This window comes from Neolamprologus brichardi, chromosome 20, assembly GCF_056152115.1.
Source record: "Neolamprologus brichardi isolate AB-2024 chromosome 20, ASM5615211v1, whole genome shotgun sequence".
Classification (NCBI taxonomy): Eukaryota; Metazoa; Chordata; class Actinopteri; order Cichliformes; family Cichlidae; genus Neolamprologus; species Neolamprologus brichardi.
The window spans coordinates 29320979-29336185 of record NC_142123.1 but is presented as its reverse complement, the minus strand read 5'-3'; the positions used below and the strand labels follow the sequence as shown (position 1 = coordinate 29336185).

Genomic DNA, 15207 nt, shown 5'->3' with positions numbered 1-15207 from the left:
GTGTTTCTTCCTCACATGAATTGGCAGCGGTTTCCCCTGTTTCACATTGTCCTGGCAGTAACATGGACCCACATCCCCGTTGATGATTTGTTTAGCATCTAGTTTCCAAAGGCTTTACCTCTGCCAATGAAAACACACATCAACCGCCCACGGACTTGGGCACAAAAAGATGTTCACCTCTCAGCTTCGGTTGTGACACTATAAGGAGTGAATACAAATCAGCGTTTTTTTGGCACCAAGTCATACCTCCTCAGAGAGGTGATGTGCTCATCAGACAGGCCTCCATCTTTCTCATTAATGATGAACAGTTTGTCCTTCAGCTCTCCCGGTTGCACCGGAAAACTTTTGAGAAAAATGTCTAGGAGAACAATAGATTAGAAAAAGTCAACACACTCAATGGTACATGAAAGCTTTTCTCTTGACAGATAGTCCTCTTATCCTGCGATGAAATGACTCAAAAAGCATTCTGAAGACAAAGGGTCCTTTGCTTAATTACTTTCTTCTAAATGCCTAAGGGAAATGAACAAATTTGCATTCTATCAAGTCAAAGCTGATGTGATTTTTTTTTTTTTATAGGAAATGCCTTTGCATAATTCAGTAGCTGTGAGAAGACTTCATTATGAGCATCAGCGTTCAGACATGTATGTAATATGAACAGTGGATTCTATAAAATACACTCACTTAAGCCAGTCTGACGCACGGGCTCTGTTTTGGCAATTTTAATTTAATATTTTATGAGGCTAAGTAACAGAAAGCCTCGACTCTGAATGCTGATCATGTTGTTTAAGACATGTTGACCGAATAGTTTGATCGTCTGTTCACACATTTGCTCTCAACAGTAGAAAAGATCGATACCACTCTCATGTTTGGCTGCTGGTATATGAAACTGCAACAGCGGTTTATCTTTAGTATAATGACTTGTTCTAAAATGTGCACACACGTCTACCTCTAACATTCACTTAATACTGGATTGTATTTTATGCTTTTAACATGTCTATCCATCCATCTTTTTCCGCTTATCTGGGGTCGGTTCGCGGGGGCAGCAGCCTAAACAGAGAAGCCCAGACCTTCCTCTCCCCAGCCACCTCATCCAGCTTGTCCAGGGGAACACCGAGGCGTTCCCAGGCCAGCCGAGAGATATAATCTCTCCAGTGTGTCCTGGGTCTACCCCAGGGCCTCCTTCTGATGGGACATGCCCGGAACACCTCATCCAGGAGGCACCCAAGAGGCATCCTTGTCAGATGAACCCACTCAACTGGCTCCTTTTAATGAGAAGGAGCAGCATATCTCTAAGGGAGACGCCAACCACCCTTTGGAGGAAGCTCATTTCCGCCACTTGTATCTGCGATCTTGTTCTTTCAGTCACTACCCACAGCTTGTGACCATAGGTCCCTCACCTAGGGACGTAGATCGACCAGTAAATTGAGAGCTTCGCTTTTACACTCAGCTCTCTCTTCGCCACAACAGACCGGTACAGCGTCACTGTGGCCGCTGCACCAATCCGTCTGTCGATCTCCCGCACCCTTTTTCTGTCACTCATGAACAAGGCCCCGAGATACTTAAACTCTTCCAATTAGGCCAAGAACTCGTCCCTGACCCGGAGTGGGCACTCCACCTTTTTCTGGCTGAGGACCATTGCCTCAGATTTGGAGGTGCTGATTCTCATTCCTACAGCTTCACTCAGCTGCGAACCGTTTCAAGGCGAGCTGGAGGCCATCAGCCAATGAAGCTAACAAAACCACATCATCCGTGAAAAGCAGAAATGAGATTCTGAGACCATCCAAGTGAAAGTCTTCCACCACTTGGCTGTGCCTAGAAATTCTGTCCATAAAATTAGGAACAGAATCGGAGACAAAGGGCAGCCCTGGCGGAGCCCATGACCCACCAGGAACGAGTCCGACGTATTGCCGGCTATGCGGCCCAAGCTCTTGCAACAGTTGTATAAGGATTTAATGGCCCGTAGCAATGGGCCAGACACCCCATACTCCCGGAGCACCCCCACAGGACCCCCCGAGGGACAGGGTCGATGCCCTCTCCAAGTCCACAAAACAATGTTTAAAAAATAACAAATTAAAGCAATAATTGAAAAGTTGAAAAGCCCCCCTTGTTATGCTTGTAGAGAGCTTGGCTAGCTATTCAACTGCCTCCAGCATGTAGCCAGTCGTAGGATAAGCTAGGCCGCTGCTTGCAGGCATACGATGCAACTAGTGTCAATCTTATGTAACTCTAAACAACTGTTCATAAAAAGGGTGACTTTCAACATTTGCAGTCCGAAGTAGTAGTTGAACTGCTGAATCCAAACCATCAAACTGATTAAAAATGGGCTCATCATGTTAAATGAGGAGCACCGAGGTACAAAGCTGTAATCATCACGTCTCTAAATACTTGACATTAAAGACTTGAGACAGTAATTCCCTTACCAGGACCAACAGAGGACGAATCATAACATCAAACATCCAAAACTATTTTGAAGAACTACTAGTTTCCTCGTGAGTAAGGGTTAGGCTGTCTCATCTAGCTTGAAACACACACACACACACACACACAAGTGCAAATTAAGCCCTTTGTTGGCTGGCACTCAGACAAACTGGGCAATGCCCTGGCAAATTAGAGTATGGAGATGGAGAGTGTTTCCCATCGGGTGCATGAAGCCACAGGTGTACTTTTAATTAGGAGTGCGACATTTTCAGTCATTAAATAGGCAGCATGCAGTGGGGCTCTCAAGGTAAATAACCATATGAGTCGGACACACAATCTAAACAGAACTGCACTTTGATCATACAAATCTGCAATGGATCTCATCTAATTATGGAACTGTATAGCTCTATCACATTAATTCAGTACAATTTTGAGGTACTTTGAGTATCTCCATTTAATGCTACTTTCTGCTTCTACGCCATTTCATATGGCACTTTTTACTCCTCTTCTGTTATCTGACCAGGTATCTGGTAGCTTTATTGTTTATAGTTAATATTATTTTTTAACAAATATTCACTTGAAGCCAAATGTGCACATAACAAAGCAGTTTCACATTATTTTCACCATTCAGCCAACAATCCCTCAAGTCAATGGATTCAGTTCAGTTCAGCTTTATTTATATAGTGCCAAATCACAACAATAGTCACCTCAAGGGGGTTTATAGTGTAAGGAAAATAACCTGCTATAATACGGTGGCAACTCCTTGTGAGCGAGCGATAGTGGGAAGGAAGAACTCCTTCTTAACAGGAAGAAGGAGGTCACTTAAGGCTGTTCGATATAACGATATATATCGGATGATGATATAAAACCGTCTATTGTTTCATTTTACGCTATCGTTTGTTTCGTAGTGTCGCAAAATAAACTGTTTACGGCAATATTTTTTCATTGTTTTGATGGTCACTGTAGTGGTTATATTAATTTCTTAAAGTTCTCTCTTTCTCTTATATTTAATATAACCACACTACAGACGGACAAGCGCCTTTTTTATGCGTTGTCGTTAGCAACAACACGGTAAAACCATCGCGTGTCCGCTTGTTTATGTTCCACATAAACCTTTCACAATAAAGCTCAAGATCCTGTTGAGACTTTTCAAAATAAACTGAATCACGTGAAAGAGCAGATTATTTACGGATGAGAAGTAAAAAAAGAGCTAAAAAAAATAAACCTTAGACTCAAACGTTAGAACAGGCTTTTCCCCGCAGCACACCGTGTAATAAATACAATTACAATTTATGTCTAAAAATGTATCGTTTCATACATCGGTTAAAACACTGGACTCCAGCTACATGACGCACAGCAGGAAACACTTCACGCAAGACGAGCTGCCCGAGATTCACAGAATTTACAAAAATGTTGCATTTTTGTGATTTATATCGTTATCGGGACGATAGAATTCTTATATCGGGATATGAGATTTTGGTCATATCGCACAGCCCTAAGGTCACTTGCCGCAAGACACACTGTGGAAGAGAGCCATTTACTAACAACTAACAATTAAATGCAGAGTGGTACACAAACCCATTGCAGCATAAATAAGGGAGGATTCTGAGTCACCTGATCTAGACCTGAAAGCTTTAAGGCTAGAGAGGGTGTCTGTCTCCCAAAACCAAACTGGGAGCTGGTTCCACAGAGGGGAGGCCTGAAAGCTGAAGGCTCCTGATTCAGCCCAAATCAGTGCTTAGACTAGGAGCAACTGGGCAACACACTACAAAGAGTACTGATACATTTACCTAAGGAAAGCTGTGGCTCCATCTTTCACATCAAAAACAACACTTGACCTGGGAATAAACCATTCTGTATGATAACATTCAGAATCTTTTATAATTTATTTAACATTGTGGTGGCATCCAGAGAGGAGTCACGGCTATTAGCGTTCAGAAATTCCTAACACACATTCACAGACAAACCTTGTATCGGCGTCCTTCATCTGCTCTAAAGATAGTTTTCAAAAGAATGCAAAAAAAATCAATATGAGCTGCAATCTTGCTGTGAAGGGTCTACTGAATTTCTGTAGAGTACTTAAATGCAGTGCACAAGTACACAGATCAATGCAGCATTGTTCTATGCACGCTTGATGCAGCTGATGTACCGGCTTGCCCATAAGGATCATGCTGATTACCATATTAAACCCCTCAAAAACACAAAACAATAGTAACACAACCGCCTGCTCAAGCTGTCTAGTTCCATCTGCCTCAGTGCGTAACTGCACTGTTTTTAAAGGCACTGTGGATACAGTAAGGGAGCCAATGTATGTCTGATGCTAATTATCACTTCTGGGTTTGTTAATTAATTATTGATCACATATCTGTGATGTTATTATATTAAGGTGGAGTCTCACTGTCTACTGAGGTGAGGTGTTCCTGGCTTTGTAAAAAGAATGTGAGACTTTGCATGCACACTGGCTCCCAGTTTAATGGGATCAGATGAATAAATAGTGTGGCGAAGAATGAGATATGAGACGAATAAACAGCAGGAATTTAGGCAGGTGATAAGCATGCAAACAAGAGCGGGAGGGGCATGTCGCTTATGTGTGCATGTGTGTCGGGGGTGGCAGGAACGGGTGCTATGGGATAGAGAGGGACAGAAGGAAAGAGAAGTCTGATTCCCAAATTATTCCGTTTTATGTATCTGGGTGGAGATCATGTGTTTTTAAACAGGCAGAAATCACCTCTGGACTAAGTCTGTTCTAAATTACAAAAACAAAACTCAGTGTTTAAAATTTGCCTCAAAGTCAGATACAAAACGCAGCAGTGCAGCAAAGGTAATTAACCATTACTTCTCAAGATGCTCTTTCTTCGGTATTAGCATTTTATGTTACTCATATATCACTGCAGTTCAGATGTTAGGCTTACACAATACAATAATTTAAATGCATTGATATATATCCAAAGTGTCAAATTTGGCTCCACCGTGGCCCACTGCGACCATAAAATACTATTTACAGATGAGCCACAACATCCAGTGTTGTGAGATGAAGCCAAAGCAAAGTCATAAAACTGAAACCAAAGTTACAGCACAAAAAAATAATGTTTTGCAGTTACATAAACACATTTCTTCTTACATTTCATTTACCAAATAAAAAATGGTGATTTTTTTTTAAGTCACCCTTTAGAGTTTTATAAAGGTTAAAATTTTGCACAATCAGCAACTAAATGCATTTAGCCCAGACGACCTGCTGAAGTTCAAACTGAGCTTCAGAGTGGGGATAAAAGGTGATTTAAGTGACTTTAAATATGGCATAGCTGTTGGTATTTCAAAAAAGGTTTACAGCACCATCTCAATCTTTACAGAGAATAGTCTGAAAAGGAGAAAATATCCAGTGAGCAGCAGTTATCAAGGAGAAAATACCTCGTTCCTGCTGGAGGTCAGAGGAAAATGGCCAGAGTGCTTTGAGCTGATAAAAAGGCAACAGTAACTAAAATAACCACTCGGTGCAACATAAATATGCAGAAGAGCATCCTTTAGTACCAACCGAGAAATGTTTAACCCCCACACTAGGAATGTTGCTGATCATGCCCATTCCTTGGGAAGATAGGTGCATGTTACCATGCACCTATCTTCCAGTCTGCTTCCAGCAAGATGATACACGTTACCAAGCTTAGATAACATCAAACTGGTTTCTTGAGCATGGCAGTGAGTTCACTGCATTCAAATGCTCTCTACAGTCGCCAGATCTCAGTCTGATAGAGCGCTTCATGATGTGATGGATCACATTATCGATGTGCAGCTGACAAACCTGCAGCCACTGTGTGATGCTATCATGTACATATGGGACAAAATGTCTGAGGAATGTTTCCAGCAACCTTGTCGAATCTATGCAGATCTTCAGGTAAAGGGAAGTCCAACCCGGGACTAATAATGTGCATCTAATAAAGTTTCATAGTGTATTTACTGAACTGTACCTCTCAACTGTTTTTCAGGTAATTATGTGGGGCATCTCTGCTTAAACTGCACAGAAAATGGAGGGATTGATAGATCAGTGGTTACCATACTGGCTACCAGTGATGGGAATAATTTCATTAAAATAAACGACATTACTTTTTTCAGTAATGGGCAATCTAACTAATTACTTTTTCTATTATTACAATGCTGTTATCTTTACACATGACTATTTTTTTAGCACACAATGGGTTGAAGCTGTCTTCCTCTTACTGGGAGCTGGGGGGGCAAACAATTGCATGAGTGCTGCTGATGAAGAGTGAAGTAGTCATGGTAAACCAACCAGAGGACGACTTGGGCGAGTGTTCACATACAAACATATACAGACAGAGGCACAGTCATGGAGATCCCAGTTAGTTCAAATTTAGCATTTTTTTAAGTGGAAGTCCAGACATTATTTTTCTCTCAAAGAGAGAAACGTCAAGAATCTCTATGAGAAATGGGATTTATGTCCTGGAACAAAGTGCTTTTCCACATCAGCTGTAAGCAATTCGGCTACTTTTGTTGCACCTCTCAATGTCAAAGCCGCAACAAAGCTAGTCACCCATAACGACAGTGTTGATGCTAGCAGGCGCAGACCAAACCCAGGTGAGGCTATCGTGAGCTCAGCAAATAACAGAGATGGAGCGACGCCATCTAACAGTCTAAGCTTGATTTCTCTTCTCCGCAAACATCTGTAGCACAGACTGAGTTAAAAAGACTGATAGCCAAGTATGTTGTTGAGAACATGCTGCCTTTATCAACAGTATAGTCAGATTTCTTTAAGTCTCTTATTGCCAAGGAGCGTTAAGCTCACCAAGCAGACTTTTTCCAAATATGTAGATACTTTAGTGTTTGCTGTTAGTTCCTTCGACTAAAGGGCCCATTTATTTCAATTATATATTCAGTTTTATAATAAAGAATTGAATATGCACTTTAGTATGTTCAAGTATATTTACTAATTTATATTTTAGTGTTTTACTTAAGATGGGATCAAAATTATTTTACATATTTAAACTTTTTTTAAAGTTACTTTTCCTGGTAATTAGTTACTTTTATAATATTGTAACTCATTTGTAACAAGTTACTTTTTGGAAGAAGTAACTGGCAACTATAACTAATTACTTTTTCAAAGTAGCTTGACCAAAACTGATTAGCACTAATTAGCAGGTATCTGTGTATCTTATTTTCACTCTCCTCTCCATACGTGCTCACTTCTGGTGACAGTTTCAAATCAAGGCTTCACAAACCAATATGCAACATAATGAAGGCTACAGCAGTCTTTCATATATATTCTACACTTATGCATAGTTGTATTAATAAGTATAATCCAGTAACAGAAAACTAAAACACACATGCACAACCACTTTTCTTTCCTGAGAATATACTTATCGCCTTTCACATAAGTGACATTTTGAACTTTTTAATGTTTTGTAGTAAAAATTCCACTTTCATTGGTGGTATTAATAGGACCAAATAAATAGGAACTGAAAGGAAGATGCTTTTCCTTGTTCTTCAAATGTTTTTAAAGCTGGCAGCAAAAAGATGCATGGCCTTGAGTTGCCTTCGGGCTCTCATCTCTCAGCTTCTGCGCCTGACAGAATCAAAGTTTCCAGGTCAGGGAGGAGCCCTTGATACAGTATTCTGTATCAAGGCAGGAAATCACTGCCGTTGTCGCTCAGATCCCCTATCCATATTTTATGAATATGTGAACTCTAATTATGTTGCCAGTCTGCACATTCATGCTGATTCCATTTAGCAGCCCACCACCACATCTGTATCGGTTCGCGGTAACTGTGCTACTTGGAGGACCTGTGAGAGGAAGCTTCTGAAATGTTCTCCCCTGGCATGGCTCTTGAAATATACAAGCCACATACACTCAGTTAATCAAAAGTGAAAGGCCATTAGATGAGAAATAGAATATGTTCCAGTCCACAATCACTCTGCATTGGGCAGTCATGTCACCGCTGGATTGGTGACATACTGCCCCCTGCAGACACAAATACAAATCATATATCTGCTTTGCACAAAATGTGTCTCAACTATTGTTTGAAGAGAGAATACTCGCAGCATTTTTAACCCTAAAAGAAAGTTGTCAGGTCAGCTTTCTCTTAATAAAAATCGAATTTATAAAAAATTCAAAGGACTTCCTGACAATAATGCCGTTTCTGCAGAGAAGCTGCTCTTTCTGTGTAGTGCTTCCCTCTGGTGGTTGTGTAAACACATGTTCTAATTTCTAATTCACTGGAGAAATAAGCTCCTTTATTTGACTTAATCCGGAAGAATGGCTTTTCATTACAGCTTGGAAATTATACTTATTATTTCGCAGAGGAAATCTAATCTTCTTCTTAAAATGCTGAAAATTATACGTTTCCGTTGGCAATATTTATGAGCAGCTTCACGTCAAAAGTCATAGACATATTTATTGTACTCACTGAAGTTGTGTGCAATCTTCTGGTTCAGCATAATATGCTGGGTATTATTTGGCTCAACGACACCAAATGTCCCAAGATCTTTAACGGCAAATTGCTTGTGTAAGAGTGATGTGTCGATTTCAATCCTCCCCACGCGTTCCTGTATCCAGAACGATTTTGCAATCTGCCAACAAACAAATGAATTCAGTACTGCAACAATTTAATTTTATGAGGAAATCAATGTTAATATTACAAAAGAACAGCACTTGAAAAGAAATAACTGACAGACAAAACAAAGAACAATTCGCAGCAATAATGAAGAAAAAACAAGCTGAAACTGACCTTTCTGTTTTTGCCGAAACAATAAAACATGTCATTTAAATATGAAAGACTCACGCTAATGGGAGCCTTTGTAAATGCTATACTTGGCTCTGAAAATATGATAATTCAATGACTTGTAATGAATGGATACAGTTTTACCTTGTCTGGGCCAATAAGATCCCAGTGGAAAGCCTTGGTGCATGCTTTTTTTGAATTTAGGTTGAGGGGTAACGGTGGAGGAGCTGGGATGTTTCGGGGGGGAGGCCCTGCTTCTTGGGCAGGAGACTCTGGGACTGCGGGAGGGGGGTGAAGGATAGCACGGAGACTGGGTGGAGGGGAGGTGGGAGATGTCGGACTGGGAGAGGGCGGTGATGAGACCTGAGGTCGGATTATTTGGGGAGAATTCCTCCTGCGAGGTTTAGGAATAGGCTTTGTGTGATCAGCTGATAAATTATCTCCATCACTCAGGGGGGGATCTGCATTTTTATTATCAGCTGGAGGATAAGTGATGCCAGCACCGAATTCACCACTGGACTCGAGATCTGTATCGTTGTCATCTGTGTCTTCGGGTATGCTCACGCGTCTAAAGGACATTTGTTCCATGAACATCTTGGACTTCCTTTTCCACTCTGAACACAGTTTGTCAATAGCTTTGACCCATGCGTCCCGTTCCTTTTGCACAGTCCCCGGAGCAACTGTTTCATCTGGCACCTTGAACCTGCAATAAATAAGCAAAACCTAACTAGCATTTCTTATTTAGATGACAAAAGTGTGGTAATTAACAGTCCCAGACTCCTTTTATGATATTATCACTCAAACTGTTACAGTAAAAATGAACACATTACACAAATAGACTTTTGATCGAGAATACCCACTTGTGCAAGGCAGATAATTAATTAACAAAGCGCTTTACAATTCCATTATTCATTCACTCTCACATTCACACACTGGTGGAGGCAGCTACAGTTGTAGCCACAGCTGCTCTGGGGCAGACTGACAGAAGCGAGGCTGCCATATCGCGCCATCGGGATCGAACCGGCAACCTTCCGGTTACAGATGCGCTTCCCAACCCCCAGCGTCACAGTCGCCCCACAAACAAATACAACTGGTGTGACAGAGTTCATTAGCTGCTTGCTTTTGTTATATTTCAACATCTTAATAAAACTCACTCACTGGTACTCATTTTTGTGGGTGATTAGACTGAAAATGTCAGAGTCGTTACATTTCTGCACTCTGGTGTCACCGTCTGACAGGTGAATCACGGTGGAAACAGGCACCGAGAGCGTCAACTCGCCATCTATGGTGCCCCGGCACCTCAACGGGACTAGCGTTAGTTGTCCTGGATGGAGCCGGGCCTCATATCTGGAATAAAATGGAGGAGTCATGTGTAAGCTTTATGCAATTTACCGGTGTCTACTGTTTTTGAAGAAATACAAATATAAAAAATATAAAACAGCAGCTAGAAATATAAAATACCCAGCCTGGATGTATTCTAAGATAAGCTCATCTGCTCACTGCTAATACCTTCTAGTAATGGGTCATGTATGAAGAAACACAGAGGAGGAGCCAGTTGTAGGCTCAAATCCAGGAAAGGTTCAGTTAGAGGAACTTTTCTAACTGAAGATAACAGATAAGAGGCTTTCGAGAAAAGAAGCGGGTTAATGTAACACCTGGCTCAAAGATTGTATCAATTTTCCATCAGCAATCAAAATGAAAGCATTTTTCAGGAATGCACTTAAAACTGCTCTCTGGTAATGAATATGTTCTCCTTATTCCTAGATTAATTGAATGCGCTGACTTTATTTTGCAGCATACATATGTCTGGATTCTGGCACAAAAGGATTCATTTTTCATTCCGCTGCTGTAGGGCAGAGGAAGGCAATTGCAAATATGATTTTGATTAAACTTTATTTGCATATGCAGTGATCCAACGTTCTTGGGCAATGGGGGAATGGAGGATTGTGGACTAGAATTGGTTGGATAAACATTTCAGAAGTATTGTAATCATTTTGTATGACTGTAAAACTGAAATAAAACTCAAGTAAACTTAAGAAACTCAAAACTATCGTAGAATTAGCTTGTAGCATGAGCCACAAGGATTCAAAGTCTATTAAAAGGGATCAATTATGCAGTACATTAATTTTATTCCATAAAATAAAGTGGTGGGGCGTGGTCTGTGGTGCCGCTGTAGGGGAGGCGGACGCACCTGAGCGGCATCTGCAATCACGCCTCGCCACACATATACAGTTATATCCATAACTTTATTGACAATGACACATAGTGTGCTTATACAAAGTCCCCCTCTTTTGAAGGCTCAAAGGTACTTGTCCAAACTCACATTATTATTATTATGAGGATTTTTTTAAATACTTGAATGAAAATTCTTTGGAGTCAATGTAGAGCCCATGAACATCGTTAAATGCTGGGTTTCCACCTGAGATGCTTCAGACACCATCAACTGAGGCTTTTTGCTTTTCTGTCTCTGTACAGTTTAAAGTGAAAATCGAGCTCTGTTGGGTTGAGATCACTCAGGGTTTATGTCAAGGCCCAGTATAAGACCAAATTAATGTTTTAAGCTGTTGACTTCTACACTAGTAGTCGACAAATATTACTGACAAATAACTTCTCACGACTAACAAAACTCTCATTTTGTCCTGTGGCTGTTTTGTGAGAGCGATGCTTCAATAATAAGCGGACATACATACTTCATCCATTTAAATGTTGCCAAGCCTCCTCTGTGCAACAACAACATCCCTTCTCGAATGCTCTGTGGTGCCTGAGATTGCTCTTGGGATTCTGCATTTTCTTCTCCATCATCATTGTATATGTTATTATAAATGATCTTATTGACAAGCTCCATCATCTGCTCGAATGAAAAGAGTCACCGTGAAACCATCAATGAATGATATGAAACGGTATAAAAGTAAAAGCAAGGCTGCTTTGCATTTATTTTTATAGCTTAAGTGTTTGCAATCAAGAGTCTAAATTCAAAGAGCAATAATCACATCTCAGTAAATCTCCGCAGAAATTGCCTCGGTGAAACAATCTTATCGTCACCTTATGTTTATCCTCCAGCGACGTGGCCTCCAATTCATAATCATGATGTCCTTTAAAGGAAATAGAGTACCTGGAACCCTCTCCATCATCACAACTCTTGACAATAGAGAAGGGAAGTTGCTGCTTGACGATTCCTTTCTCTATGCTGCACAACATTTTGGTCCTGAAATCAATCTGGATGTTCACAATGTGAGCGATTAAATGAGCATGTCTGAAGTGTGCATTGTGTGGCATTAAAACATTTATTACTGCCACGCTTTAGTGATTAATCTGATTTCAGTAATGTACCATCGTGATGTAAAAAATCTAATTTGGTCATTGCATTAGATTACACAAATCGACAAGTACAATTCCCATCAGCCCAGCCTGACTTTATCTTTAGTGCTAGTTAGCAATGCTAACATTTTTGTGTGTGAAAGAGAGAATCTGGAACTTTACATTTAATTGGATTGCCTGTTAAATTTTTTACTACTGCACTCTGCCAGAGGAGCTTTGCATGTTTCAAAGTGTAAAATAATCCTTCTTTATCTTGTACCTGTGCCTTCTTCAGCCCCTGTTCTCTTTAAGGCCCCCCTCCCTTAAAGATTCCTTCTCTGGTGCCTCTCAACAACATTTGGGTGGAGTACAGCCAGAGCACGCAGCTGACCATGTTAAGGGTTGCTCTGTCACCTCAGAGAGCTAAGAGCAGCCTGAAGCCTGAGGTCACGGTCTACATTCCTGTTTCATTTGTTATACAATTGAATGCCTACAGCGAGTTTTTTGCTTTTGTTTTGAACTCACCTGTAAAACCCGTTTCTGCCACCTGTAGCGGCCATGCTTGTGAACGCTAAAGTTGTACTGAGATTCTAGTTCCTGCAAAAACAACAAATAAACAACATTTCATATGTGAATACTTAGAAGGAAATCACCACTTAAGGACAATGTAGAATCACTAGATTACACTATACTGGATTACACAAGGACACTGGATTATTGTTTCTTCCTGAGCCCTTGGACTACCTACCACAAAATTGTGTTTGAACTGATCCAGCAGGCTTTGCAGCTTATTAGCAAAACACGTTTATAAATAGCAGACGAAGATGCAGTACTATATATAGTCAGGTTAACTCCAGCATCAGACTTTTAAAGCCATCTGCAAAGTTTCTGGTGGTGCATTTAGGATATCTACATGTAAATTACATTCCTTTACCTGTGTCTGTCGCATGTTGGTTATTTGCAGGGACATGTCGACTATAACAGTTTAGTTAGTTAGATCAGTACATGGAATATTGTTTGTTCTGTTGTCCACTCATACGAAATTATCCAGGAAGAAGAGACATTAGAGGGTGAATTAGACATTAGACAGTTCATTTTGGGTTTGCTTTTAAACCATATCTGGCTGTCTTGAATGGATCGTTTACTTCTTGTAATATTTGTGAGAATTTAAGCTTTATCTGTGCTATTAAAAAAAATCCACCTATGAAATTATACACTTAACATAAACGGAGCAACAACCTGGAAAGTTTACTTTAAATTCCCAACTGACTGTTATTTTTCTTTAGCTTTAACTACGACACACTCCACTAAATCCCCCACTCATCTGGAACTGTTTAGTGTTGAGCGCATGAAATAAAACTACACATATCTACATATAGTGAATATTTAAACACTTTCAGGGAAAACTGAAAACCTGCAGGTTTCACTCTCCATCTCGTCACATACTGGTGGTCTGGACACATGGGGAACCCCAGATCCTGTTTACGGTATCTTGTGTTGTGTTATGTTACTGCATTATGGTCAAAGCTTGTTTCACATGACTCATAATACAAAACAATGCAAATTCTATCCACAAGATCCTTTTTTTTCTTCTTTTTTTTTTCATTTTTTGAGTTTTCAACATTGAAACCACACCCATGTCATACTCAAACTGAAGTCACCATGAAAACCGTGTACCTGCTTAGTAAAAATGAGGGTTACCTTGTCATCTGTCATCTTCTGTTCTCTGTCCATCCTTGCCTGCTGCAGAGCGTCGTCGATTGATAACTGTCCACTCTTCACCTTGTTCAGGATGTCTAGTTGCATCTCATTGCTCAACTGAAAACATAAAAATGTAAAAAGATGAAGACTTTATCTTTGTCTGGTTGATTTTCTTTCCTTTTTCACCCACATTTCAAAGGTCATCCCGATCTCAAAACAAGCATTCTGTGTGTGATTTATTTCTTCATATTTTAAAAAAGTGACAATATTTAAAGACCACAGAAAAATAAATTATTTAATATCACTGCAAAGAGCTGTCACGTTCTCACTATAAGCACTATCCACAGGTGCACTGCTTAAGTTTTCCTTTAGATTTGCATAAAGATGGCACTGATTTCTCAGCATCTCAGTATGAGCAATGCCAACATCTGTCTGTCTAACCACACTGATAAGCCATTGTGTTGTAACATTATCAGAAACCGTTTAAAAGGTCTATTCCAGGAACATACTGTCACACTTCTGAGTAATGTCTGCTCCTATCTTTGGGAAATTTCTATCAAGAAGGAAGTCAAGTAAAATTGAGGAAGTAAAATGCTAAAGAGACACTGGTGTGCTAAAACAGAGCATTGTCTGCACATGTGACGTTAGTGAAAGCAAGGCAGCTATTCTGTAGAATCATATTACAGTAAAGCTGTTGTTATTTAATGACTCATCTGCAGAAAGAGCTTGGCACTTCCTTAATTCATAAGTTGATTCTTACCTGTGGCATGTCCCCAGTGTACTTCTCCATCCTGGGTGGGTTGTCTTTTCTCTTTGATCCTAAAGTTGGCATCCTAGCTGGTTTAGATTATCTACAAAATGCTACAGTTTCTCACTTCAGCAAGACGTTTCTCCTTTACTGCAAATATAGATTCACAGTATTGTGTCTTGTTTTGTTTGTCATGCAGCCTAAACAGAGATCTACTTGACGACTGAGGAAAAAAAAGAAATGTGCTATGATTAGTAGGATTCCTTCTACCGCCGCCCACTTTCAACGCGGGTTAAATTTGTTCCTGCTTAGGTT

At 40.3% G+C, this 15207-nt stretch overlaps 1 protein-coding gene across 1 annotated transcript in view; it reads right to left on the bottom strand.

Moving 5' to 3' along the window:
* The window catches only part of LOC102779843 (uncharacterized), a 51469-nt gene extending 36493 nt beyond the window's left edge, over positions 1 to 14976 (bottom strand). The window contains exons 1-9 of the mRNA XM_006794284.3: positions 14905 to 14976; positions 14145 to 14261; positions 12969 to 13040; positions 12189 to 12362; positions 11837 to 11994; positions 10305 to 10493; positions 9291 to 9849; positions 8832 to 8994; positions 247 to 358 (exon numbers count right to left, since the gene is read on the bottom strand). Coding sequence (XP_006794347.3) covers positions 247 to 358; positions 8832 to 8994; positions 9291 to 9849; positions 10305 to 10493; positions 11837 to 11994; positions 12189 to 12362; positions 12969 to 13040; positions 14145 to 14261; positions 14905 to 14976 — 1616 coding nt within the window. The remainder of the gene's footprint in view (positions 1 to 246; positions 359 to 8831; positions 8995 to 9290; positions 9850 to 10304; positions 10494 to 11836; positions 11995 to 12188; positions 12363 to 12968; positions 13041 to 14144; positions 14262 to 14904) is intronic.
* Positions 14977 to 15207: the final 231 nt, after the last annotated feature.